The sequence below is a fragment of the Bos indicus genome, chromosome 8 (genome assembly GCF_029378745.1).
Source record: "Bos indicus isolate NIAB-ARS_2022 breed Sahiwal x Tharparkar chromosome 8, NIAB-ARS_B.indTharparkar_mat_pri_1.0, whole genome shotgun sequence".
Lineage (NCBI taxonomy): Eukaryota > Metazoa > Chordata > Mammalia > Artiodactyla > Bovidae > Bos > Bos indicus.
In genome coordinates this window covers 28697348-28724661 of record NC_091767.1, presented here as the reverse complement: position 1 = coordinate 28724661, position 27314 = coordinate 28697348, and the positions used below count along the sequence as shown (strand labels likewise).

Genomic DNA, 27314 nt, shown 5'->3' with positions numbered 1-27314 from the left:
ACCCCCCCCCCCCCCAATGCAAGGCAAACTCCCAACCACTGGACCACCAGGGAAGCCCTCAGTTCAGTTCAATCACTCAGTGGTGTCCGACTCTTTGCGACCCCATGAATCGCAGCACGCCAGGCCTCTCTGTCCATCACCAACACCCGGAGTTCATTCAAACTCACGTCCATGAGTCGGTGATGCCATCCAGCCATTTTATCCTCTGTCGTCCTCTTTTACTCCTTTCCCTACTCCCTCCCAGCATCAGAGTCTTTTCCAAAAATGAGTCAACTCTTCACATGAGGTGGCCAAAGTATTGGAGTTTCAGCTTTAGCATCAGTCCTTCTAAAGAACACCCAGGACTGATCTCCTTCAGGATGGACTGGTTGGATCTCCTTGCTGTCTAAGGGACTCTCAAGAGTCTTCAACACCACAATTCAAAAGCATCAATTCTTTGGCGCTCAACTTTCTTCACAGTCCAATTCTCACATCCATACCTGACTACTACCACCTCTTTTATTCAAATTGTTCTGAGAATTCTATCCAATGCAGTAAGCTAGGGAACAGAAGTAATCTATAACTACCAAGACCAAGGGCTTCCCTGGTGGCTCAGATGGTAAAGAATCTGCCTAAATATAGGAGACCTGGGTTTGATTCCTGGGTTGGGAAGATCCCCTGGAGAAGGGAAAAGCTACCCACTCCAGTATTCTAGCTTAGAAAATTCCATGGACAGAGGAGCCTGGCAGGCTACAGTCCATGGAGTTGCAGAGTTGAACACAACTGAGCAACTTTCACTCAACTCACTCACCAAGACCAAAGAGAACAAATTATCATTATTTAGAGATAATTATTACCAAAATATCCCAAGAAAATGGCTATTCGAGTTAATTCTGAACTCTCGTAACTGACTATAGGAGGAATACATTCAAAATTAATAATTTAAAAAAATCCTAATAAGTATATAAAGGTGAAAATAGGCAAAACAAACTAACCTGTCATGATAGAGGTCAGAATAGTGGTTGAGTTTAGAATAACAGTTGTAACTGAGATGTAGTCCAGTTAGAGAATGTACTGGAAGGAAAATCCCCAAAGCCAAAACTAATCCAAACAAAAACAAACTTTTTAAACCTAGTAATAAATTTAATAAAAATTTATAAAATTATGGGGCAAAAACTATATAAGTTTTACTGAAGGAAATAAAAGAAAATCTAGAATGGAGAAATATATTCCTGGCTGGGCAGATTTAATACCATAAAAATGTCAATTATCCCCCAAGTGATCTAAAAATTTACTCTAATTCCTTGATAAACTGATTGTAAAGTTCACTTGAATGGTTGCCCATGTCATTTAGAGAAAATGCCCTATACAGACCATTTACCTCCCACTGGCTTTTTTGTTTTATGAATGTGGGCCATTTTTTAAGTCTTTATTGAATTTATTATGATATTGTTTCTGTTTTATGTTTCTATTTTTTGGCCACGAGGCATGTGGGATCTTAGCTTTTTACCACTGGACTGCCAGGGAAGTTTCCCTCCCTTTAGCTTTTATTCCTTATATCCAATTTCTGCCATTTGCTCTCTTCTCTAGTCAAACTGGCCTCCTTGTGACTTCTCCAACATGTCAGGCAAATTCCTATCTCAAATCCTTTGCAGTTGCTAGTCCCTCTTTCAGAAATGCTCTTTCTCTAAATAGCTGTGTGCTTGCTCCTTCACCACCTACAGGTCTTTGCTCAAATGTTATCCACTTAGGGGGGCCTTCCCTGATTACCTGATCTAAAATTGGAACACCCAACCTACCCACCACCACCCACATGCATTTTCTTCCCTACTTCTTTGTCTATTTTTTTCGTAGCACTCATCCTCATCTGGCAGGCTATATATTTGTTTATTGCTTGTGTCAACTGTTGATCCCTTCTAACAGAAAACACACGTGCACACAGAAAACCCATTGATCAGAAAGTGAAAGTCGCTCAGTTGTGTCCAACTCTTTGCAACCCCATGGACTATGTAGTCCATAGAATTTTCCAGGCCAGAATACTGGAGTGGGTAGCCTTCCCCTTCTCCAGGGATTGATCAGAAAAGCTACATTTATTTTAATTTACTTTTGTTTAAGGGAAAACATCACTGTGACAGGGTCTAAGGGGTGCCTCAAAATGGGGAAATTAGGGAGAGGCGTTAATAGAGATTTAGGACCTGGGCTGAGTGGTTTTAAGGCAGGTCTTGCAAGGTGGGGAACTAGTTGAGATTGAGCAGAGTTTATGATTTAATAGCTTTGGATTAGTGGACTCAAGGAAGAATTTTGAAGTGAATCTTGATGAGCTAGCAGTTTTGATAAATAAGTTGTTTAGTTAGTTCACATTATATTCCCCAATGAGAAGCTAATGTTTTTATTTTGTTACTGTTTAACACAGGGACTGGAGAATTGTGTTGGTTCAAATTCCCAGTCTCCTCTTCTGTCATTCTCTAGGCTAATCTGGAGGAGCATTATCATTTGGGATGTAATCAACTCAGATCCACACCATGTTGGATATGCTATGCTGCTGCTGCTGCTAAGTCACTTCAGTCGTGTCTGACTCTGTGCGATCCCATAGATGGCAGCCCACCAGGCCCCGCCGTCCCTGGGATTCTCCAGGCAAGAACACTGGAGTGGGTTGCCATTTCCTTCTCCAATGCATGAAAGGGAAAAGTGAAAGTGAAGTCGCTCAGTTGTGTCCGACTCCTAGTGACCCCATGGACTGCAGCCTACCAGGCTCCTCCGTCCATGGGATTTTCCAGGCAAGAGTACTGGAGTGGGGTGCCATTGCCTTCTGCATGGATATGCTATGGTTGAGTATAATTTTTGGTAGTAGTTGTTCCAACTACTGCAAGTGTCAGCTTTTCTTGTTTTGTTTTTGTTTGTTTTTTGGTAGAAGATCATCAGTAGGCATAGTGACTGCTCAACTGCCTTAAGATTCTGGAGTTCTAATTTGAGCAGGGTGACTCAAACAAGTGCTAACCTACTTTGAGTAAAGTGTGCAGATGAAACTAATAGAGTAGATTCATTTCAACTATGAAGAGCTCACAGAACCAGAGATTTGGATATTAGCCAGATTATTTAGTCTCATGATACTTATTTTTCCAGATCTTTTTAGTGATAGTAAAGATCGCAGAGAAATCTGCAGAAATCTAAGTACATCATTATTTCCCTTAGGCAGCACACGTTTTCCTTCAGGAAGCCAGTACAACATCTGATGACTCTGTTTTGAACCATTGTTTGTCTGTCTCATGAAATTTTTTAGGTGACGATTTCCACAGTCTTAGACATCTTATCTAGTTTAAATATTTTCTGAACCATAAGCATGTAGGATTACTCCTACTTTTTTAAGCCTCTTAGAAAGCATAAAATGAAACGTCTTGAGTATAGAAGAATACAGTTCCTCAAATCTTCAGCTTTTAAATGCAAATCAAATCCAAGTTTTCCTTAGTTAAATTAAATTGTTTAAAGATTTTTTTTTTCTGTGAAGATACTTTTGTGGGCTAAAATGAAACTTGGGTGACATTGAAATCTATCTTGAAACCAAGTATCAATTAACCAAGATAACTTAGCTCTGTTCAACCTGCTGGTAGCAGTCAGTTACTGTGCCACAAATTTAGTACTAGTTTAAAGGGAACAGTCAATGTTATTTTTTTGTGTGTGTGATAATATCTCTATGGAGTTGCCAAATGGTATGGTAATGCTTTCAACATTATATAAGTGTTGGTGTCAGGAAAATATGTTTGTAATAAAGAGATCACTAGTTAGTTCTAAAGTGAAAGAGCTTGGGGTTAAGTGCACTAGTGTTCCTTTCTTACAATAGAGTCTCTGAACATATTCCATCTGTTTTAAAATCCTTTCCAAGCTCTATTTCTATTGGTTACAAAGGCTAGCTCCTACAAAAATTTCCTCCTTTAACAAGTTTGTCAAGCTGAAAATTCTGAGAACACAGTCCTCCATAACTGGCCTCACTTCAGATACCAGTCTCTAAGTGTGGTGATCCCCAGGGTGACCCTCACGTCTGATCAGTTGCCTGCAAATTCAGGGGTTTCCATGATCACTGTCAAGTTTGATAACTCACTAAAAAGACTCAGAGAACTCAGTTTGAGCCAACTCCCAGAGATTGTGAAGGACAGGGAAGCCTGGCGTGCTGCAAGGCCGTGGGGTTGCAAAGAAGACATAACTTAGCAACTGAGTGACAACCTCTAGGCTGAGGAGGAATGAGCAATGGTAGAACTGGAGACTAGAAGAGCCTTCTCCCACCAATTACTTCCCCAAGATTGAGATTCAGATCTCTTCAGATTCTTGCTCCTTCGAAGGAAAGCTATGACAAACCTAGACAGTGTATTAAAAAGCAGAGACATTACTTTGCAACTTACTCTAGTATTCTTGCCTGTAGAATTCCCATGGACGGAGGAGCCTGGTGGGCTACAGTCCATGGGGTCACAAAGAGTCCTTAGCATGCATGCCTGTGTCAAAGCTATATTGTTAAGTAAAAAAAAAAATCATCTATTGACCAATCAATAGTAGTGATGTGCTAGAGCTGCCTCCCACAGGACATTTGAGAGCCGAATGTACATATTTCTTCTGAACTCTGTAGTCAGATACTGCTTGAAATTAGACACAGTGGCAGTATTTAGAGCACATCCATCAAGAAAATCAGCACACCACTGGCTTCAGAAAACATGACTAGCACAGACTTGAATCAGAAGAAAGTCCAGGAAGAGGTCAGCACTTAAGTAGTGTCATGGAGTATCAAGGCTCTTTATATTCTCACCTCAGTAGGTGTGCATTTACATTTCATCATACAAAACTGTTCACACAGCCAACCCTAGCTACCAGTGAGCTTTGGAGAACCAGTAGCTGGCGGGAGGAAACAGGATACTGTGATCAGAGCATTCATCTCTTAGAGTTGCAAACAGATTGAGGTTTTCAGCAAGAATGGGGTAGGATATGGAAAAGCAGCTAATAGTGTCTGTGTGTGTGTGCACACTGTGTGAATATAAAAATAAATGAATAAACAAATAAATGTGCCTTCTTTTAAGATGTATTTGTTTATGCATCAAAGGGCTTCCCAGGTGGTACTAGTGATAAAGAATCCGCCTGTTAATGCAGGAGATGCAAGAAATTGGGTTTGATCCCTGGTTCGGGATGATCCCCTGGAGGAAGAAATGGCAACCCACTCCAGTATTGCCTGGAAAATTCCATGGACAGAGGAGCCTGGTAGGCTATAGCCCATGGGGTTGCAAAAAGTCAGACACGACTGTGTGACTGAGCACACACACACACACATTTATGCATCAAAATGTTATATTTCTTTACAGAAATATAATACATTGCTAACAGTTTTTAAATCTAGAGAGGGAAGGTAGGACTTTGGGGAGATTTTTTAAAAAATTTATTTTTGGCCATGCCCCAGCGTGTTGGATCTTAGTTCCCCAAGCAGGCATCAAACCAGCGCCCCTTACGTTGGAAGCTCAGAGGTTTAACTCTGGACTGCCAGGGAAGTCCCTGAAATTTTTACTTTTAAAATTGCCCTGATATAAGTGACCATGTATTTATTATAAAGAACAAAGGATAAAGATGGATGCTTTTTTGAAAAAATGAGAATACATGTGAAACCCCTTAGCATAGTGCTTGGCACATGTTTAATAAATAATGCGATCAGGGTTTAAACCTTTTATATTAGCCTATACATTTACAAACTTTTAATATAACTCCATGTCTACCTCTTACTCCATTTATTTGCGTTTTCTGTTGCTAATGTGAATGAGAAGGAAGGTTTATTGTGAAGTAGAAGGCAAAGTTGGAAAGGCAGGTAGTGACAAGAATAAGAGCCCTTGATTGATGGAGGAAAAGTTTGGGTTTTATCCAGTAAGGATTGAGGAGCCATTAAAAGAATTAATGAAGAGGGTAAGTAACATCGTCAGTGTTATGCTTCAGAAGGATCATTTCCATTGTGGCACACAGCATGGGGATTGAAAGAGCGAAAAACTGGAGCTACCAAGGACAACAATTATGTTAGGCCTTGCAGTTCTAAGAACTGACACCAAAGCAGCATAATAATCAAGCACCTGGTGTCTGAACCTTCTGGGAGAGGTGACTGAAGGGTCAAAAGGATGTGGCTTATCTGGTGCTTAAAAAACCCCTGAGGCTCAAATGTACACAATCAGCTCATAACACTCCTTAGTGTCAGAAAGGTGCATATGAGCCCTTAGGCCTACTTTTGATTTTGTTCTATTTTTTGGTCCTCTCCTCTCACGTTTCCAGGTTCAAAAATGCCCTAGATGCTAGCTGTCAACTTGTAAAAATATTGAGAATTTGCACAGAAGGATATGGATGATATGTGTTAGCCACAGAAAGGTCCTGACTTACAAGTGTCTGGATATGAAACAATAAAAAAACAAATGAAGATGATTAGTAGGAGGCATAGAAAGACCACAGGAGACAGAAAAAAAGTAAGTAGGATTTCATAATTCTCAGATGAAGGGATTGAGAGAGAAGAAAGATTCTCTAAACTTTTTTCATTTGGGTGTCTAAGAGATTGTGTGCATAATGCTCAGTAGCTCAAGTGTCTGAAGCTTGCGACCCCATGGACTGTAGCCTTCCAGGCTTCTCTGTCCATGGAATTCTCCAGGTAAGAATACTGGAGTGGGTTGCCATTTTCTTCTCCAGGGGATCTTCCTGACCCATGAATGGAACCTGTGTTTCCTCCATTGTTAGATGAATTCTTTACCACTGAACCACCTGGGAAGCCCATCTAAGAGATGAAAAGTTTCATAAATAGGTAGAGGAGTGGTTTGTGAGGCTCCAATGAGAAAGAGAATTCAGTTTTAGATATACTAAATTTGATATTGACAGACATTAAAGTGGCACTGTTCAAAAGAGAGTTAAAAATTCAAGACCAGAGCTCAGATTATGATATTATGATATGTGAGGTGGAGAGTTCACACTTGCAGGAATGGATGATATCACCAAAGAAGCTAATATGGTAAACCATGAAGGTTGAGGGCAGAAACTGAGAAAATATCCTCTTATGGGGCAAGAAGGGATAACTGTTTCCTGTGCAGCAGCAAAAGGGCCAGAAGGCTGCCTGAACCTTGAGTCTCATCTACTCCAGAGAGAAATTTGAGCGATCAAAGTGTCAACGAAATCAAGGAGCCTGGCATTTAGTAATGACGTCATTATTGACTGTAGAAGCTGTTTTGGTAGAGCAGGGGTGTCGGATCAAATGATATCTCAAAAGAAAGATTGAGATGACTATTGTGACTCGAGGCTAAAAGAAAAGTGGGCTAGATAGCATCTTTCCCTGCACCTTTCCTAAGCAGCAGCATGTTAGATAAACAAGAGACAACGCAGAATTGACCTTGTAATTACTAGAAACACATAGAAAATCTCCAAGTATTTGGTAAGTCTGATTTGCGTGCATGTGTGCTTGGTTGTGTCCAACTCTTGTGACCCCATGGACTGTGGCCCACTGGGCTTCTCTGTCCTTGGGATTTTCCAGGCAAAAATACTGGAGTGGGTTGCCATTTCTTCCTCCAGGGGATCTTCCTGATCAAACCCAAGTCTCCTGCATCTCCTGCACTGGGAGGTGGATTCTTTATGACTGAGGCACCGGGGAAGCCCCAACAGTCTGATTTACTGTGTAATTATTAGAACTTTCTGCTCAGCATCCTTCATTAGCTCTGTTGCTTGGTAAACGAAGTATGACCTAGAAGGCCCTCTGTGATCTTCAGCCTGACGTCTTACTCCCCCACACACCCCCAAACCCCAAGATGTGCACACACAACTTTCTTCAGTTTTCCAAATGCCTCATGCTGTTTCTTTGTCCTGATGTTTTTAACTTCCATGTCTTCCAATTCCTTCTAACTTGTTGAATCTATCAGTCTTCCCAGATTGAACTTAAAGCTCTCTATAAAGCTTTTCCGCTTGTTCAGGGTTGACATTAACAGTGGAAAAGACCTTGATGCTGGAAATAATTGAGGGCAGGAGGAGAAGGGGGTGACAGAGGATGAGATGGTTGGATGGCATCACCAACTCAATGGACATGAGTCTGAGCAAACTCTAAGAGATGGTGAAGGACAGGGAATCCGGCATGTTGCTTCCATGGGGTCACAGAGAGACACAACTTAGGGACTGAACGACAACAATAGTGGTACCTTTGGCATTTCTTGCTGTACCATATTCACTTCTGTTATTTTGATAAAACAAACAAAAAATATAAATATTTAAAACTTGTAAAAAAAAAAAAAAAGGTCCTAATATCGTTAGTTTGTTGTGACTTCCAATTTCCTTTCTCCGTGTTACAGTAGGCTATTTTTTCCTTTCCATAAACTCTTTAAAGCAATTATCCTGTTTCTGCCTAGGCTATTAAGAAGCGAGATGTGCCTCTTTTCTTAATCTAAATGACTGAACTCAGGCCAATTAAAGTTTCAGTGCTACACGAATCTGGGAGGGCTTAATCTCAATTTGTTTTTGCATTTATGACCGTTGGTTCTCCTGGGGACGAGGGAGACGGAAAGACGGCCCCTGTTACACCTGGTTTCAGGTTGATTACAATCGATACGGGACTATTTTAGCATAAAAGGCTCGATTTGTATTAAACACCTTTTTGGGAAGAGGAGGTAGTGGTGCTGAAGATAAAATCTTTTATCAAAATCCCTCCAGTTTGCATTGTTCTTTGGGGAATAGGCTTTCAATAGCCAAGGAACAAAAGAGCATTTGGTTTTCCAATCTCCCTGAGGCGTTAGCGGCTTCCAGGAGAAATCTAAGTATAAATTATCTACGAAGAAAGCGTGTGTTGTGTGTGTGTTGCGGGGTTGGGTGGGGGCATAGGAAGAGGAGGAGGGCAGGAAAGGGAGCTGGAGCACACGCTAAGGTTCCGAGGACTTTTTCGCGAGGTACCTGTTTATGTAATATTTATAGTTAGAGGCGCTGCAACGGCATCAGCGCACTGACCCGCACTTTCCGGCCCCGTTTACAACCACAAGCTGGGATACAATGGGGATGGGAGAAGGGGACTAGAAGCGTCCGGCAGTTGGGAGCTGTCTAAACAAGCGGGAAACCAGCCACTGGTGCCGAAGCCAAGCCCAGAGAATTTCTCCCTGGCTCTGGCACCGGACTATGGACCGCGAAGGAGGGCAGTGATACTAAGGATCAGCAGGGGAGCTGGCTTAAATATGGAGCACCTGGGATTCGACTTAAGATTTTTATTCAGTAGGCGGGTTTCTGAGCTAGGGCTTAGAAACCGGCTTTTTCAGCCAGCTCTCTGGGGATTCTAAGACTGACCCGGGAACCTCACGCCGAGACTCTAGGGCGCGGGACCCGGCGTCTTCACGCGCGGAAAAGACGCGCCAGGAGCGGGGCCGCGCGCGACGGCTAGCGCGCCGCTCCCCAGCAACAGCGCATGCGCCGGTTGCCTTCCAGCGAGGCCGCGCAGCTCCGCGGGCCCGGATCTTCCAATCCGAGCCCGGCGTTCTCCGAGTGCGTATCCTGGAGCTGCGGGCTGCGGCAGGCGGGAGGAAAGGGGCAGGCCGGGGTGGGGCTAGGGGCCCCCCAAAGTCTGCGGAGGTCTGCTAGAGAAGTCTAGTCTCCGGAAGTGGCCGTTGTAAACACAGTCTCTCGGGGGCTGGTCTCCTTTCGTTCACCGCTGTGCTATTCGTTTCCCTTCCCCGGGTCCTAGAGTCCGTCGGGTTCCAACAGTTTTTGCTCTGACCCAGTGGTCGGCCCAGGCCTCTTTCAGCCTTTGAGATTTGAAGCTGCCCGCAGGGGCCGTGGGTGTGCAGTTTGGATCGCGGGAGCCCCCCTGAGGTAACCATCAGATGTGGGAGTTTGGAGGAGAAAGACTGGGCTGGGAGGTGTTGAGAGGAACGGTTATAGAGGGGCTGCAGTTAAGGTTATGGGAAACCCTGAGTTTGAGGCTGTTCTGTCAATGGGGACTCACCTCCAGTTCCCAGGGCTGCGCCTTTTCGCCCACCTGGAGGAAGATGCTTCCGGATCATCCTAGCCAAAGACCGCTGCCTCAGTACACAGAGGACTGGGTAGGGTCCAGAGGGCAGGACTCAGAGGGCCTGGACTTGGAGCTTCTTAAGTTTACAACTCCGGATTGCTGGGCTCTTTCCCTCTCAAGAATCTGTAAGTCCTTCGAGGACAAGAATCAGATCACTTTCATCCCTTTTAATAAAAATGGCAGCCACACACTAGACACTGTATAAATGTTTGATAAATGAAAGAATGAGTTGTGCTAGGCTGTCTTCTGTAGCTTCTACTTCATGACTCTTAAGAGAAAAGAGAGCTCTGAGTTGCTCCGTGCTGTACGATTTCTGCAGAAGTGGAGTCTCCTTTTGACTGTTCTTTATTACATGTGATATTTATCCTAGGCAATTCCACTCTCCCCCCAACCCCCCCCCACCCCCCCCCCCCCCCCCCACCCCCGTTTAAGCAGATCGCAAATGATAACCACTTAAATTTACTTGAGAACCAATTTCAGTTAGTGTCCAAATCTTTTTGAACACATTACACATTGATGTTTTATTTAGTTGTTTTCATAATCTTGAAGGATTATGAACCTACCATTTTTTGTCACTTGTTTTATTGAACAGTTAGTGTCTAGTAACAAAACAAGCAGAGAGCAGGAAAGGAACTTGGTTTCCCATGAAATGAAGAGGAAACAAAGGCAGTGTGCAACCTCCTACAAGGAAAGATGAAAGCAGTAATTTTAGTTTGGAGCTTTCTGTATCAGTTCTAGTGGAGACTTTTATTAGCTGTGTGACCTCCTCCCTGGGCAAGAAAATGCCTTATCTGTCGGATAAGAAGGATAGACTGGATCTCTGAAGTCTCATTTAATCCTAAAATACTTTGATTGCCTCAACCCATTTGTCTTGGTTTTGTTTTGATGAAAGAACCCAACATCTTTTTTAAAGGTGAAATATATGTTTGCTAATAGACACCACACTACAGATGTGGTTAGTATTGAAGATAGCACTGTGTTGTGAAAGATAATGGATTTAGGAGTCAGCCACAATATGAACTTGAATTCTAACCCTCCCACTGGATATCCTTATACACAAGTTACTCAACCTCTCCAAGCCTCAGTGTTCTCATCTGTGAAACGTGCATAATAATCTGTAGGGTATTGGGAAGATTCACTGAGCTCCGATATGCTTCTTGTAGTGTCTGCCATGTAGGAAGTGCTCAATAATAAGTTTTCATCTTTTATTTCTCCCTGCCTCTCCCCTTTCCCCTGGTATGTACAGACTGATATGCACTGAGAGAGATCAGTGCATTCTGGATGACCTACAGAAGGACTCAGATATGAGATAGGAAAACTTACCAGCAGTAGCTCTGAAATTTAAAGCAGAATTGTCTTTTTGGCTGGTACTTACTCTCAGTATGTCCAGACCATTGATCTCTTGTCCTCAATTGCCCCATTAACTATTTCTAAAAAACTTCTTGATGAATGATGTACATAACATCCCTAATCTGTTTTGGGGCTTCTCTTGTGGTTCAGCTGGTGAAGAATCTGCCTGCAATGTGGAAGACCTGGGTTTGATCCCTGGGTTGGGAAGATCCCCTGGAGAAGGGAAAGGCTACCCACTCCAGTATTCTGGCTTAGAGAATTCGGTGGACTGTATAGTCCATGTTTCAGGAAGAGTTGGACATAGCGACTTTCACTTTCTTTCATCTGTTTTAGTGGGAATGGTGAGAATAGACCAACTTCACTACCAAAACATAAAGATATTAACACATTAACATAAGAAACTGATTTAAACTTTGCCTTTATCCATCACTGCCCAATGGGTGCCCTGCTTTTGGTCCAACTCTGTGGAAATCCCTTCTGGATTGAGAAATTCACTGGACGTCTGGGTCATCTTTTATTAAGACCCTGACTTGTAGTTTGGATGTGTGGAAGAATGATCTGTGTTTAAGAACTCGGCAGTATGGAGCAGAAGTGCTTCCCTGACATGTGAGGGATGCCACGGGGTGAGCCGTGTGTTGAAGGTTAATGGCAACGGTACATAGCAAAGCTCTGGAGATAGCCAATTTGGATTTGAATCCTTACTCTGTCACTTACTAGAGATGTGACTTTGGACAAGTGACTGAGTATCTTTAAGCCCCAGTTTCCCAGGGTATAAAATGGGGATATTAACGTATCTTCCCCTTGCGGTTGGTGTAGAGTGAAATGAGATAATCTAAGTGTGATACCTGGAGAAGGGATGTTTGTGTGTGCACAGTAGGAATGGTGATGGAAGGGTGTGGCTTTGGGGTATCAATTTGTTCATAGATAATGGAATTATGAAATATGTGTCCTTTTGTGTCTGGCTTCTTTCACTTAGCGTAATGTTTTCAACACTCATCCATGTTGTGGCATATATTGGTACTTCATTCCTTTTTATGGTTGAATAATATTTCATGTTTGTTTATATATTGGCAAATGATGGATATTTGGGTTTTTACTTCTTGGCTGTTTATGAACAATGCTGCTATGAACATTTGTGTACAACTTTTTACTAAAGTCCAGTAGTTGTCTTAGAATATGTCTTGGTATTGATTGTGCTGGGTTCATGTCCTCAGATATGCAGCTTATTTTTTGGAACTATGGATTAGAATCTTTTTATATTTAAGAAAAATTTTCTTGAATTACAGTTCTTAGTGTTTGTTCTGTTTCCCTTGCTTTATCGCTTATTCAGGGACTTCTTTTATTTCTATGTTGGTTATTCTTTGTCTGTTTTCAGTATATTTTCACATTCTCTTGAATAATTTTGGTTTGTTTTCTTAAATTTTTGTTTAAAAATTTTATTTAATTTTGTATGTCCTTTAAGAGTTTTTTTTCTGATCATGTCTATTTATTCTTGTTCCCTCTACTTCAGTCTTCACTGCAGAATTGTTTTTTTTAATGTTTCTAATCTTCATCTGATCTTATGTCTGATGTTTTCTAATTCTGATTCCTGTCCTTTCATGCCTTATACCATTTTGTTAATGTCTTGTAGCTCATCTTTTTCAATAATTGCTTTTATTTATTTGACTGTGCCAAGTCTCAGTTTGGGCCCATGAGACCTTTGATCTTTGTTGCAGCAGCGTGTGGAATCTTAGTTGTGGCATGTGAGACCCTAGTTGCGGTTTGTGGGATCTAGTTCCTGATCAGGGATCCAACCCAGGCCCCCTGCATTGGGAACACGGAGTCTTAGCTACTGGACCACCAGGGTAGTCCCCCTTGTAGCTCGTTTTGAAATAGTAAGTTATGGTTTTAATCTGATTTGTGGACTTGTCTTTCTGTCATTCTTTCATTTTCAGGAGTCCATTCCGTTCCTTACTCTCTTTCTCCTCATATTTGTATGAAATTTGAACACTCTGCTTTTCTGTTGCTGATTTTTATGAAAGGTTAGTCTTCCTGAATTTTGAGCATGGTAAAGGAAAGCTTCTCAGAATTCACAAAACCCTGCCTTATTTTGTTGTGAGTGCTTGGTATTGAGATTTCCTGGCCTTGTTTCCTCCTACAGTTTGGTCTGAGCTATCTCTTTACTTTGTCTTTATTTCCCCTGATTCCATTTTCTACTGATTCTCATTAGTGTGGGTCCCTGTTCACGAAGGGCACCTTGGCAGGTCAGTAATGAAAGTCTGTGAGGAGACTGTCTTACCATGTGTCTGTTTCATGTGTCACTTTCAGCCCTTGCTCTCAGATTTTCCTGCCATGCTTTCCATTAACTATCTGTTGATCCTTTGGGGGTTCTTTCAGGGGGGTCTTGTTATTTCCCTTTGCTTTCTTCTGTATGGATACCTCCACCTCCATGTGGGTTTTGTGGTTGTTGCTGGTTTGCCCTTATTCATTTGTATTTTGTTCTGTTTGTTGTAAACATTGCCCATGACTTTCTCGTTTTTCTATGTTACCTTAGATAGGATTTTTACAAACTCTGCTATGTAAATTCATTAGGAAATTAACCTATGGAAAAACAAAGTGACATACACATGTAGGCAGGGTTGATGTCAGAATCCATTTTGTACTTTACATATTAACTCTTTCTCTTTTCTTTTTTCTTTTTAACTCTGCAAATGCATTTTCAAGCTTGTTATCTGTATTATTTTTCTATTGTGTAACAAGTTACCACAAACTTAGGGGCTTAAAACAGCCCTGATTTATTATTTCTCAGTTTCTATAGGTTGGGAATCTGGCACTGTGTAGGTGAGCCCTCTGTTCAGAGTTTCACTAAGTTGCAATCAAGGTGCTGCTGGCAGCGTTCTTATGTGGAACCTTGACTTGAAAGAATTTGCTATCCTGTTCATTCAAGTTGTTGGCAGAATGTTTTTTTTTTTTTTTGGCTATGCCATGCGGCTTGCAGAATCGGCTTGCAGAATCTTGGTTCCCTGACCAGGGGTCAAACCTGTGCTCCCTACAGTGAGAGCATAGGGTCCTGACCACTGGATCTCCAGGGAATTGCCCAGAATGTGTTTCCTGTTGGCATCTGTATGATCAAGGGATCTGGCTTTTTACTGCCTTTGGGGAGGGTGCCTGCAGTTCCCTGCCAACTGGCCTTCTACATTGGCAGTTCACAGTGTGACAGCGTGCTGGGGGTTATCTGTCACTTCATCAGCTAGGACAGAGTCGTATATAACATTAAGTAATCATGGGAGTGCAGCCTGTCACCTTCGCCATGTTCTCTTGGTTAGAAGCAAGTCTCAGGTTCTCCCCAGTAAAGGGGAGGGTATTATACTAGAGAGAAACACCATGGGACAGAGATCATGGGAAACTATCTACCTGTTATGCTGTCTGTATCAGTGATCTGGAAATCAGTGAAACTTGCATCTGAGGTAGGGAAGACCCTTTCTCTCTAGACGACCATTCAAGTTTGAAGATGTTAGATACCAAAATAATGCACTGAAAAACGATGGTTCTCGTCAGTTTAGCTTTATTGAAACAATGATATTAAAGTTTGGTTAACTACCTTTCCCCACATTTCTCTGCCCAAGATCAAAACAAAGTCAAAAACACAGACATTATTAAGGCTCTAAGTATGTAAATTCTTTTCCTGTGAGGTAAATAGAGGTTCTGTTTGTGTCACATAAGTTTGTACATGTGGTATGTGTGTATGTATTTAATTGTTTTCACAAAACAAAAAACATTATATATATATGTACTTTTGAGCCTTGGACATGACTCTTAAGTATAAAAGAGTCCCTTCCAAGTTCTAACTCTTTTACTTCATTCTGAAGGCAGATTCTTTGGAGTTTGAACTTTGAGGGCACAGTGGTAAGATGAAAAGATTTTGAGACTCAGTATCAGAAGAGCTTGATTCTTCGGTGTCCTCTACTGAGTAGCTGACTGGCTATAGGCAAGTCATTTAAGCCTCTGTGAATCAGATGCATTTCTGTAATTGAAATGAGGATAATAAACCTCAGGTAAGATAATTATAGTTTACCTGTATCAACAGTGACCTTGTAGAATGAGCTTGGGCTTAGAGTTATATAGTTAGATAGTAACGAGTTGGAATTTTGATCCTGTAACTATGTGACTTTTGACAAATGACTTCTAACATCTGTCTTAGATTTCTCTTTTAAAAAATGGGATAATCTTTATATTGTCATGTTGTAAGGATCAGAGTTCCATAGCTCTGTGTATAAATACCAGGGACAGTGCTTACTGTACTAGGTGTTCAAGAAATTAATGATAGTGGTGTGTGTTTGTCTACCACTGTTCCCAAGCGTAGTATTTAGGAGGAATAAAATAAAATGGGATTTCCCCCCTCATCTTGGTAAGCATTCCATCTTCTTTGTCTAGGTCAAGCTATTCTGCATCAGCCGTGTGAATCAGTGTTTTGAAGATCCCCTAGTGTTTGGTTCTAGGAACCATTAGTCCTGTTCTTAGTCCTGTGTTTGGGTCTACATCTCAGTTGGCTTGTTTGAGTCCTTCTTTCAGTGATCTCTCTTAGGATTGTTTATTACGAGCAGGGACAGATCAGGTTAGATTTTGGTGGGGGGAGGTCTTCTAGCTATCCTTGGACACCTACAATTTTACTAAGTAATTCTTCTGTTTTTCCTTCATGATGGTGTATGTGCCTTGGCGGATCATTTATCATTCAAGTAATTATCATTCAATGCCCTGGCCTCTTGTATTAATTTTTTAGCCATATAATTTTTAAACATGTCCATTATAAAGCAAAGCAGAGAGAAATGAAACTATTTAAAAACTAAGGCCAGATTTTTGCCTTATCAGGTACTCGTAATGCTAACACACTGGGTTATTGGTACAAAATATCTTTTAAGTGTCCATCAATAGATAAATGGATAAAGAAAACATTATATATATACACACACATATATATACACTCATACATAAAAGAAAAATCACTCATCGTCTCAGGACTCACATAAGTAACTACTATTATATGGTTTACTTCAACAGACTTCAGTCCATGTAACCTGTAAGCCACAGACATCTTGGACAGTTTAAATCATCAGTAACGAAGTATATCATTAAGCAACAGTGGGATATTTTGAAAGAATTGGAAGACTTGTCATGAATTCAAACACTTCGAGTAATACCCCTGGTGATATCCAGAGGTAAGCCTTCAGTATCTTCTACGAGTTGAGGAATGCTTTTGGTTGCAAGGACCATGGAGAAGTAAGTGGTTGGGGTGGCTGATTGTAAGAATTCTCATGAGATGGTAAGGGAAATGGCAGTTTCATGGGACTGGAAGAGCAGGGGTGATGCCTGATAAAAATCAGACCTGGGTCTGGAGACTTTATGTGGCTCTTTGTGCTCCTTTCTTAACTCAATGTCTACTTTCTTTGGTCCCTAGAGACTTGCTTATTCTTTTCCACTTCTCTAAATCTTTTCTTCTGCGTATTCATTATTACTTGGCTTGCCATAATATGTGTTGCTCTGTTTTTCTCTTACTTCCTCATTGTCCCGACTGATTCATCCCCCTAGTTAAGCATTGTGTTAGTTTTAGCTCCTGTTGCTAACTGCTCCTTTACTTGGAGTTTACATTCTAAGAATTGCTGTTGCTCACCTTTTTTTGTACCATTCATATCTGCCTTTGAGTGAGGTGCCTGCCTTTGGTTTATTCATTTCTCAGGTGTATAATATAAAAACTCCTAAGTCTATAATATAAAATGGAGCCATTCTGGAGAGTGCAACTCAAAACCTGGTTTACAAAGAAATAAGTACAGAAATTGAAAATAGGTGTTTAGAAACTTTTATAAGCACATTAGAGAGTAAATTTCTGTTTGTTGAATCTGATAATAAATGCCTTAAGGTTGAATTTTATCTGTTTTTAAATTTTCTTTTTTAATTTTCCCTTTTAAATATATTTTAGAGAAGCAATGGGAGTGGGGTAGGGATAGTAATTGTTCACATTTAGAGAAGAAGTCATTTTGCACACCTTTTCAGCAGGAATGTGTGGGTGCGGCAAGTATGGTGGCTAACATGTACTTTGCTTTATAAATAGGATTTGCTATATAAACATTTTCCACCTGTCTCCAGGAGCTACCTTAAATTCTTTCTGGAGCAAGATAGAGAATAAATGAGTAAAATATTAACATTTTTCTTTGTTCAAATTTTATCTCAAGAATTCTTTGTTTTACCAAATGTTTCAAGGGTTAAGAGTGAAGTGTCATCAGTTAGTTCTCCACCACTTTAGTGAAGATGGTTCAGATACTGCTAAACAGGGTATCTTCAAGGTTCCTTCTCGATCTAATAGCTGATTTTATATAAGCACATAGATATGTATATTTTAATACATATTTTAATGCTGATAATGCATGTGTTTTTAGAATTATTTAAAAAAACAAGTGAATGAAACAATGAAACTGCTTATAAACTTACCACTTAAGAGTTAACACTGATAGTATTTTGGTTTATATCTGCACAGAATTTTTCTTTTCAACATATACATATATTTATAAATGCATATTTTAAAAATTAGAATAATATTTACAATATTTAGTATCTTGTTTTTCAATATTTGGGAGACCAGCTTGCCAAATTAATACACATGTATCATAATTTTTAATAAGTACATTCAGTTCAGTTCAGGTGCTCAGTCATGTCCTACTCTCTGCAACCCCATGAATCACAGCACACCAGGCCTCCTTGTCCATCACCAACTCCTGGAGTTCACTCAGACTCACGTCCATCAAGTCAGTGATGCCATCCAGCCATCTCATCCTCTGTCGTCCCCTTATCCTCCTGCCCCCAATTCCTCCCAGCATCAGAGTCTTTTCCAATGAGTCAGCTCTTTGCGTGAGGTGGCCAAAGTACTGGAGTTTCAGCTTCAGCACCATTCCTTCCAAAGAAATCCCAGGGCTGATCTCCTATAAGTACATTACTCTTCAGAATTCTAGAATTTGGACCAATGAAGTTATTTAAACTCTGCTATTTACCCCTGATCTACTTTCTGTTTCTGTAGATTTGCATTTTTTGAATAATTCATATAAATGGGATCATACAATATGAAATCATTTGTGTCTGTCTTCTTTCATTAGGCATGTTCTTTGAATTTATCATGCTATAACATGTGTCAGTACTTTGTTTCTTCTCATTGATGAATATTCCATTTTATGGATATGTACATTCTGTTTAACCATCCATCAGTTGATGGACATTTGGATTGTTTCCACATTTTGCCTATTATAAATAATGCTGCTGTGAGCGCTTGTGTACAAGTCTTTGCATGGAAATACTATTTCATTTTCTCTTGGGTAGATTCTTAGGAACACTGTTACTTCCGTCATATAGTAAATTTATGTTAACATTTTTAAGAAACTGCTGAATTGCATTCTGAAGTGACTGAACCATACTACATTTCTACCAGCAGTGTATAAGGGTTTTAGTTTCTCCACATCCTCACCAGCACTTGTTATTTTCTGACTTTTTGGTTATAGCCAATCTAGTGAAAGTGGTATGTCACGGTGATTTTATTTTTATTTTCCTAAAGAGCGATGATGTTGAACATATTTGTACGTGCATTTTTTGGCCATTTGTGTATCTTCATTGGTGAAAAGCCTATTGAGATTGTTTGCCCAATTTAAAATTTTTACTTGTCTTTTTGTTACTGAGCTTTAATAGTTCTTTACATATTTTGGATACAAGTCTTTTATCAGGGACATACTTTGCTAATTTTTTTTTCCCATTTGTTGGCTTGAATTCATTTTCTTAATAATGTCTTTTGAAGTGTAAGAGTTACTAATTTTTATAAAGTTCAATTCTTTTTCTTTATGGATTGTGCTTTTGGCTTCATATCTAAGAAATCTTTGTCCAACTTAAGGTCATGGCGATTTTTCTCCTGCGTTTTCTAGAATTTTTATAATTTTAGTTCTTACACTTAAGTCTGGGCTTCATTTTAAGTTACTTTAAAAAATATATATATATTTATTAATTTGGCTGTGTCAGGTTTTAGCTGCGGCGTGTGGGATCTTCACTGAGTCATGTGGAATGTTTTCCCTGCGGTGCGTGGACTCTCTGGACTCTCTGGACTACTGGGCTCAGTAGTCGTATGCAGGCTTAGTTGCTCAGTGGCAGATGGTATCTTTAGTTCCCTGACAAGGGACGGAATCTTTATCCCCTGCATTGCGGGGTGGATTCTTAACCGCTGGACTACCAGAGAAGTCCCTGAAATTACTTTTTAATGTATGGTGTGAGGTAAGAGTCTAAATTTATCATTTTGCCTGTGGATATCAGTTGTTTCAGTACCATTTGTCTCTCCCATCAGGAAGCTTCTATAAGCCTCTTATCCTTCTCCAACAGAGAGCAGATAGACTGAAAACCACAATCACAAAAAACTAACTAGCCTAATCACATGGACCACAGCCTTGTCTAACTCAATGAAACTATGAGCCATGCTGTGTAGGGCCACCTAAGATGGATGGGTCATGGTGGAGAGTTCTGACAAAATGTGGCCCACTGGAGAAGGGAATGGCAAACCCTTCTTTTCTCTTCCCCAAAAAAAGAAATGCAAAAAAGCAAAATGGCTATCTGAGGAGGCCTTACAAATAGCTATGAAAAGAGAAGTGAAAGCAAAGGAGAAAAGGAAAGATATACCTATTTGAATGCAGAGTTCCAAAGAGTAGCAAGGAGAGATAAGAAAGCCTTCTTCAGTGATCAGTGCAAAGAAATAGAGGAAAACAACAGAATGGGAAAGACTAGAGATCTCTTCAAGAAAATGAGAGATACCAAGGGAACATTTCATGCAAAGATGGGCTCAATAAAGGACAGAAATGATATGGACCTAACAGAAGCAGAAAATATTAGGAAGAGGTGGCAAGAATACACAGAAGAACTATACAAAAAAGATCTTCATAACCCAGATAATTACGATGGTGTGATCACTCACCTAGAGCCAGACATCCTGGAGTGTGAACTCAAATGGGCCTAAGGAAGCATCACTACGAACAAAGCTGTGGAGGTGATGGAATTCCAGTTGCGCTATTTCAAATCCTAAAAGCTGATGCTGTGAAAGTGCTGCACTCTATATGCCAGCAAATGTGGAAAACTCAGCAGTGGCTACAGGACTGGAAAAGGTCAGTTTTCATTCCAATCCCAAAGAAAGGCAATGCCAAAGAATGCTCAAAGTACTGCACAATTGTACTCATCTCACATGCTAGTAAAGTAATGCTCAAAATTCTCCAAGCCAGGCTTCAGCAATACATGAACTGTGAACTTCCAGATGTTCAAGCTGGTTTTAGAAAAGGAAGAGGAACCAGAGATCAAATTACCAACATTTGCTGGATCATGGAAAAAACAAGAGAGTTCCAGAAAAACATCTATTTCTGCTTTATTGACTATGCCAAAGCCTTTGACTGTGTGGATCACAATAAACTGTGGAAAATTCTGAAAGAGATGGGAATACCAGACCACCTGACCTGCCTCTTGAGAAACCTGTATGCAGGTCAGGAAGCAACAGTTAGAACTAGACATGCAACAACAGACTGGTTCCAAATAGGAAAAGGAGTATGTCAAGGCTGTATATTGTCACCCTGCTTATTTAACTTATATGCAGAGTACATCATGAGAAATGCTGGACTGGATGAAGCACAAGCTGGAATCAAGATTGCTGGGAGAAATATCAATAACCTCAGATATGCAGATGATACCACCCTTATGGAAGAAAGCAAAGAAGAACTAAAAAGCCTCTTGATGAAAGTGAAAGAGGAGAGTGAAAAAGTTGGCTTAAAGCTCAACATTCAGAAAACGAAGATCATGGCATCTGGTCCCATCACTTCATGGCAAATAGATGGGGAAGTAGTGGAAATAGTGCCAGACTTTATTTTTCTGGGCTCCAAAATCACTGCAGATGGGTGATTGCAGCCATGAAATTAAAAGATGCTTACTCCTTGGAAGAAAAGTTATGATCAACCTAGACGGCATATTAAAAAGCAGAGACATTACTTTGCCAAAAAGGTCCGTCTAGTCAAGCCTATAGGTTTTTCCAGTGGTCATGTATGGATGTGAGAATTGGACTATAAAGAAAGCTGAGCACCAAAGAATTGATGCCTTTGAACTGTAGTGTTGGAGAATACTCTTGAGAGTCCCTTGGACTGCAAGTAGATCCAATCAGTTCATCCTAAAGAAAATCAGTCCTGAATATTCATTGGAAGAACTGATGCTGAAGCTGAAACTCCAATACTTTGGCCACCTGATGTGAAGAGCTGACTCATTTGAAAAGACCCAGCTGCTGGGAAAGATTGAAGGCGGGAGGAGAAGGGGATGACAGAGAATGAGATGGTTGGATGGCATCACCTACTCAATGGACATGAGTTTGAGTAAATTCCGGGAGTTGGTGATGGACAGGGAAGGCTGGTGTGCTGCAGTCCATGGGGTCGCAGAGTCGGACATTACTGAGAGACTGAACTGAACTGAACTGAAGTACCATCTGTTGATAAGATTCTCTTTTCCCCATTGAATTGCCTTGGCAGCTTTGTTGAAAATTGATTGACTACATGTAAATATATGAGTTTATTTTATAGTCTCAATTCTGGTATACTGATCTACCTGTCTGTTCTTCAATCAATTCTACACTGTTTTGATTACTGTAGTTTTATGGTTTTTTGATTTAGAAGGTGCAAGTCCTCCCATTTGTTTTTGCTAAAGATTACTTTGATTTTCTGAGTCCTTTGCTTTTCCATATAAATTTTTGGGTCAGCTTGTCAATTTGTTTCTTTTTTTTTTTTAAGTGTAAAGAAGATTCCATGTTCATTTGGTTTTGGCTTAGTAAGTCTGAAAACCTAATGCTTACAGAATAATCACAATAGTTAAAATAGTTGTCATATTTAAGAAAGCAATTGTAAATGGCTCCCACAGAGATCATCTCATAGGCTTGTGTACACATTGTGCTTCACACCATCAGGCTTACTCTGTATGGGCCTTGTTCTGAAAGCTGTGGTGCTATATTTTTAAAGACAAATTATCCATGTATTAGAATGATAACACAGTTTTTAAAATGTATAGATAAAAGGTTTCATAAAAAATATGGAGTTTTTGCTCAGAAAACCATTTTTATATATTTTTATTTTTTGAATTAATTTTTTACTAGAGGATAGTTGTGGGGCTTCCCATGTGGCACTAGTGGTAAAGAACATGCCTGCCAATGCAGGAGACATAAAAGAGATACAGGTTCAATCCCTGGGTTGGGAAGATCCTCTGGAAAAGGAAATGGCTGCCCACTCCAGTATTCTTGCCTGGAGAATCCCATAGACAAAGGAACCTGGTGGGCTACAGTCCATAGCGTTGAAAAGAGTCGGACATGACTGAAGCGACTTGACATGCACTCAGAGTATAGTTGCTTGCAGCTTGTCAGTTTCTACAAAAAATAAAAGCTGCTGGGATTTTGGTAGGGAATATGTTGAATCCATATTCAGTTTGGAGAAAGTGACCACCTTAAAGTACTCGTCTTCAAATATATGAATGTAATGTGGAAAGACTTCATTTATTTAGGTCTTCCATTTATTTCAGCAATACTTTGTACTTTTCACTGTAGAAGTCTTACACATCTTTTGTTAAATTTAATCCTAAATCTATTTTTTGATGCTAGTGTAAGTGGAATTATGTTTTAAATTTCTTTTTGGATTATTTATTGCTAGTGTTTAGAAATGTGATTGGTTTTTGTCTATTAATATTATATTCTGTGACCTTGCTGAAATTGTTCTTTGTTCTAGTCTTTTTGCTTCTTAATGAATTTCTTAGGATAATCTTGAAGGATCATGCCTGTGTAATTACATACAGTTTTACCTCTTCCCTTTCAGTATTTGTGCCTTGTTTTTTTTTTCTTTTTCTTTCCTGGTTGCATTGTCTATAAGCTCCAACATGTCTTGAATAAAAATACTAGACATCTTAGTTTTGTTCCCAGACTTAGGAGAAACTTTCAGTTTTTAAACTTTTACCATTAAATTTGATGCTACTTTTTGGCAGTTTTTCATTCAGGCCCTTTCACAGATTGATAAAATTTCCTGGTATTCCCAATTTGTTGAGAGTTTTTTTTTTTTTTTATCATAAATGGGTGCTGGGTTTTGTACATCTATTGAGATATGTAGTTTTTGTCTTTTGTTTTAGTAAAATGGTATTTTACATCAATTGAGTTTCAGACATTATATGAATTTTCTACTTTGGGGATATATGCCAGTTAGTCATGTTGTAATTTTTTTATGATGTTGCTGGATTTGGTTTGCTGATGTTTTGTTGAGGATTTTTTGTATTTCTCTTCATGAAAGATATTGGTCTATTACCCTTTCTCTCTCGTGATGTCTGTCTCAGACTCAGAATGATTTTGAGAAACGTTTAGCCCACTTCTAGTGTGAGGATTGGTGTTATTTCTTTTTTAAAGTTTGGTAGGGTTTACTCGTGAAGCAATCTAGACTTGGCTTATGGTTAGATTTGAAATATATTAATTTAATGCTAAAAGTCTGTTCTGATTTACATTTCTTTTTGAGTTAGTTTTAGTAATTACTATCTTTTTAGGAATTTGTCCATTTGATTTAAATTGTCTAGTTTGTTATCATAAAGTTGTTCATGTTACTCATTATAATCCTTCTAGGTTGGTAGTGCCATTCACTCTTTCATTCGTTTTAATACTTTGAGTTTCTTCTCTTTTTTTCTTTGTCTAGCTAACTAAAAGTTTATTAAGTTTATTGACCTTTTTAAAGAGCCAAATTTTGGTTTCATTGATTCTTTATTATTTTAGTCTTATATTAAAAAACTAAAATTCCATTTTTGTTTTTCTTGTTCAGTCGCTAAGTCATGTCCAGCTCTTTGTAACCCCGTGGACTGCAGCATGCCAGGCTCCTCTGTCCTCTGCTCTCTCCCAGAGTTTGGTCAAATTCATGTCTATTGAGTTGGTGATGCTATCTAACCATCTTATCCTCTGCTGCCCGCTTCTACATTTGCCTTCAATCTTCCCAGCATCAGGGTCTTTTCAGATGAGTCAGCTCTTTGCATCAGGTGGCCAAAGGATTGGAGTTTCAGCTTCAACATCAGTCCTTCCAATGAACACCCAGGACTGATCTCCTTTAGGATGGACTGGTTGGATCTCTTTGCAGTCCAAGGGACTCTCAAGAGTCTTCTCCAACACCGCAGTTCAAAAGCATCAATTCTTTGGCGCTCAGCTTTCTTCACAGTCCAACTCTCACATCCATACATGACCGCTGGAAAAACCATAGCCTTGACTAGATGGACCTTTGCTATGAAATGATGGGACCAGATGCTATGATCTTCGTTTTTTGAATGTTGAGTTTTAAGCCAGCTTTTTCATTCTACTCTTTTACCTTCACCAAGAGGCTCTTTAGTTCCTCTTCACTTTCTGCCGTTAGAGTGGTGTCACTTGCATATCTGAGGTTGTTAGTATTTCTCTCATCAATCTTGATTCCAGCTTGAGTCATCTAGCCTGGCGTTTCACGTGATGTACTCTGCATTTAAGTTAAATAAGCAGGATGACAATATACAGCCTTGATGTAATCCTTTCCCAAGTTTGAACCAGTCTGTTGTTTCATGTCCAGTTCTGACTGTTGCTTCTTGTTCTGCATACAGGTTTCTCAGGAGGCAAGTAAAACAGTCTGGTATTTTCATCTCTTTAAGAATTTTCCATTTTTTTGTGGTTCGTACAGTCAAAGGCTTTAGTGTAGTCAGTGAAGCAAAAGTAGATATTTTTTGGAATTCATTTGCTTTTTCTATGATCTGGTGGATGTTGGCAATTTGATTTCTAGTTCTTCTGCCTTTTGCTGTCCACAGTGGTAGATATAATGGTCATCTGAATTAAATTCACTCATTCCTGTCCATTTCAGTTCATGGATTCCTAAGAGGTCAATGTTCACTCTTGCCATCTCCTGTTTGATCATGTCTAACTTACCTTTATTCAAGGACCTAACCCTCCAGGTGCCTATGCAATATTGTTCTTTACAGCAACGGACTTTACTTTTACCACCAGACACACAACTGAACCTTATTTCTGCTTTGGCCCAGCTATTTCATTTTCTCTGGAGCTGTTAGTAATTGTCCTCTGTTCTTTCCCAGTAATATAATGTATACCTTCTGACCTGGGTGGCTCATCTTCTAGTGACATATTTTTTTACCTTTTTATACTTTTCATGCAGTTCTCGTGGCAAGAATACTGAAGTGGGTTGCCATTTCCTCCTCTAGTGGACCACGTTTTTTCCGAACTCTTCACTATGACCAATCTGTTTTTGGTAGACCTGCATGGCATGGCTCATGGCTTCATTGAGTTACACAAGCTCCTTCGCCTTGACAAGGCTGTGATCTGTGATACTTCTGTGATAGATCTGTGATCTGTGATTAAAATTGCATATGAACATTGTTAAAAGATTAATTGTTCTATAAGGCTTTCTTACTGCTGTTAGAAAAAATAGCAGTACTTACTACCTTGAGACAAATAACTTTCTTTATCCCTATAAATAATCATTTTCAACTTTCTGAGATGCTTTTTTAAAATCCATATTTCTTCAATAAAAATTTTATATTGCTATTTGATTTTTCAGGTTTAGCCATTATCTACTGACTTTCTGCTATAGAAGTTCATAATTTAGTTTTCACGTTTGCCTCTCTTTTTTATTCTCGCTTCATTTAGTGATATATAATCTTGGCTAGATTAGTTATTCAATGTTTATTATTTAATTATGAAAATTTTCCAGTTGAGCCATGTAGTAGTGTTTTGTGGCAATTTTTCTCTCTTATACATCTTGTTTTCCTTGAATTTAGTAGTTTTCTCATTTATTGTTTATTTGACTTAATTGCCACATATTTATGAATTCAACTTCATTCTCCTGCCAAGTTTTAGAAATCTCTCAATATATTATTCACGTAGTTGATATATTCTGTTATTTTCTGTTTTCGTGTTCTTAAAGAAATCACTCCTGGAGGTGCTGGCCAGTTCAGTTGGGACATTATCCCACAGTTCTCACTGGGCGCCTCCTTCCATTCTTCTGTCTTCTTGCTCAGTTGCTAAGTCGTGTCCAACTCTTTGTTACCCCATTAACTGCAGCACGCCAGGCTTCCCTGTCCTTCACAATCTCCCAGAGTTTGCTCAGATTCATGTCCATTGAGCCAGTGGTGCTATCCAACCATCTTATCCTCTGCTGCTCCCTTCTCCTTTTGCCCTCAATCTTTCCCAGCATTAGGGTCTTTTCCAGTGAGTTGCCTCTTCGCATTGGGTGGCTAAAGTATTGGAGCTTCAGCTTTAGCATCAGTCCTTCCAGTGAGTATTCAGGGTTGATTTCCTTTAGGATTGACTGGTTTGATGTCCTTGCCATCCAAGGGACTCTCAAGAGTCCTGTCTTAGACATCCCTTTGCTGTTTTCTTGTCTTGAATACCCTACTGCTGGAATTCCATGTCTTTTTTTCAGTGTGGGTTTTATTTTGGTGAAGCAGGTCTCCAGTATCCCCTTGAGAAAATTCATTGTAGGTAAATGGTTTGATGTCTTACAGAACTGCAATAGTCTTTCTCATACTCTTGGCTTTGAACGGTACTTATTGAGCGTAAGATTCTGAAGTGGCAATTATTTTTGCTTGGGATTTTTTCAGGCATCTTGGATGTTTTTCTTTCATTTAGTTCGTTTTTCATTTTTTACCTTGTGTTTTGATTTCCAAGAGCTCTCTTTTTTTGTTTGATGAATATTTCATTTAAAATTGCATCTAGTTTTTGTTTTATGGGTTTTTTATCTCTTCCTATTTTTCTGAGCATTTTAATGTTAGGGATTTTCCCTTTCTCTCTGTTTAAAGTTATATTTCCCTGGAATAATCTTTGACTTCTTCCCTGCCCCTTGTGGTCTCTGTCTTTCTTGTTAAATGCTGCTTAGTTTCTGGTGATCCTTGGCTGTCT

The 27314-nt window shown here is 39.7% G+C and overlaps 1 protein-coding gene across 9 annotated transcripts in view; it reads left to right on the top strand.

The window, feature by feature from the left end:
* The first annotated feature begins 9062 nt into the window (after nucleotides 1-9062).
* Nucleotides 9063-27314, top strand: part of CCDC171 (coiled-coil domain containing 171) — a 341501-nt gene continuing 323249 nt past the window's right edge. For 4 of the 9 annotated variants that reach the window (XR_011568027.1, XM_019965909.2, XM_070794517.1 and 1 more), the window contains exons 1-2: nucleotides 9517-9807; nucleotides 16394-16551. Coding sequence is in view for 7 of the 9 variants with exons in the window: in XM_019965909.2 (XP_019821468.2) it covers nucleotides 16508-16551 (44 nt within the window). In the remaining 2 variants the exon portion in view is untranslated. Of the gene's footprint in view, nucleotides 9481-9515; nucleotides 9808-16393; nucleotides 16613-27314 lie in introns of those variants that run through there. The other 5 variants (XM_070794516.1, XM_070794514.1, XM_070794512.1 and 2 more) reach the window with 4 other exon arrangements.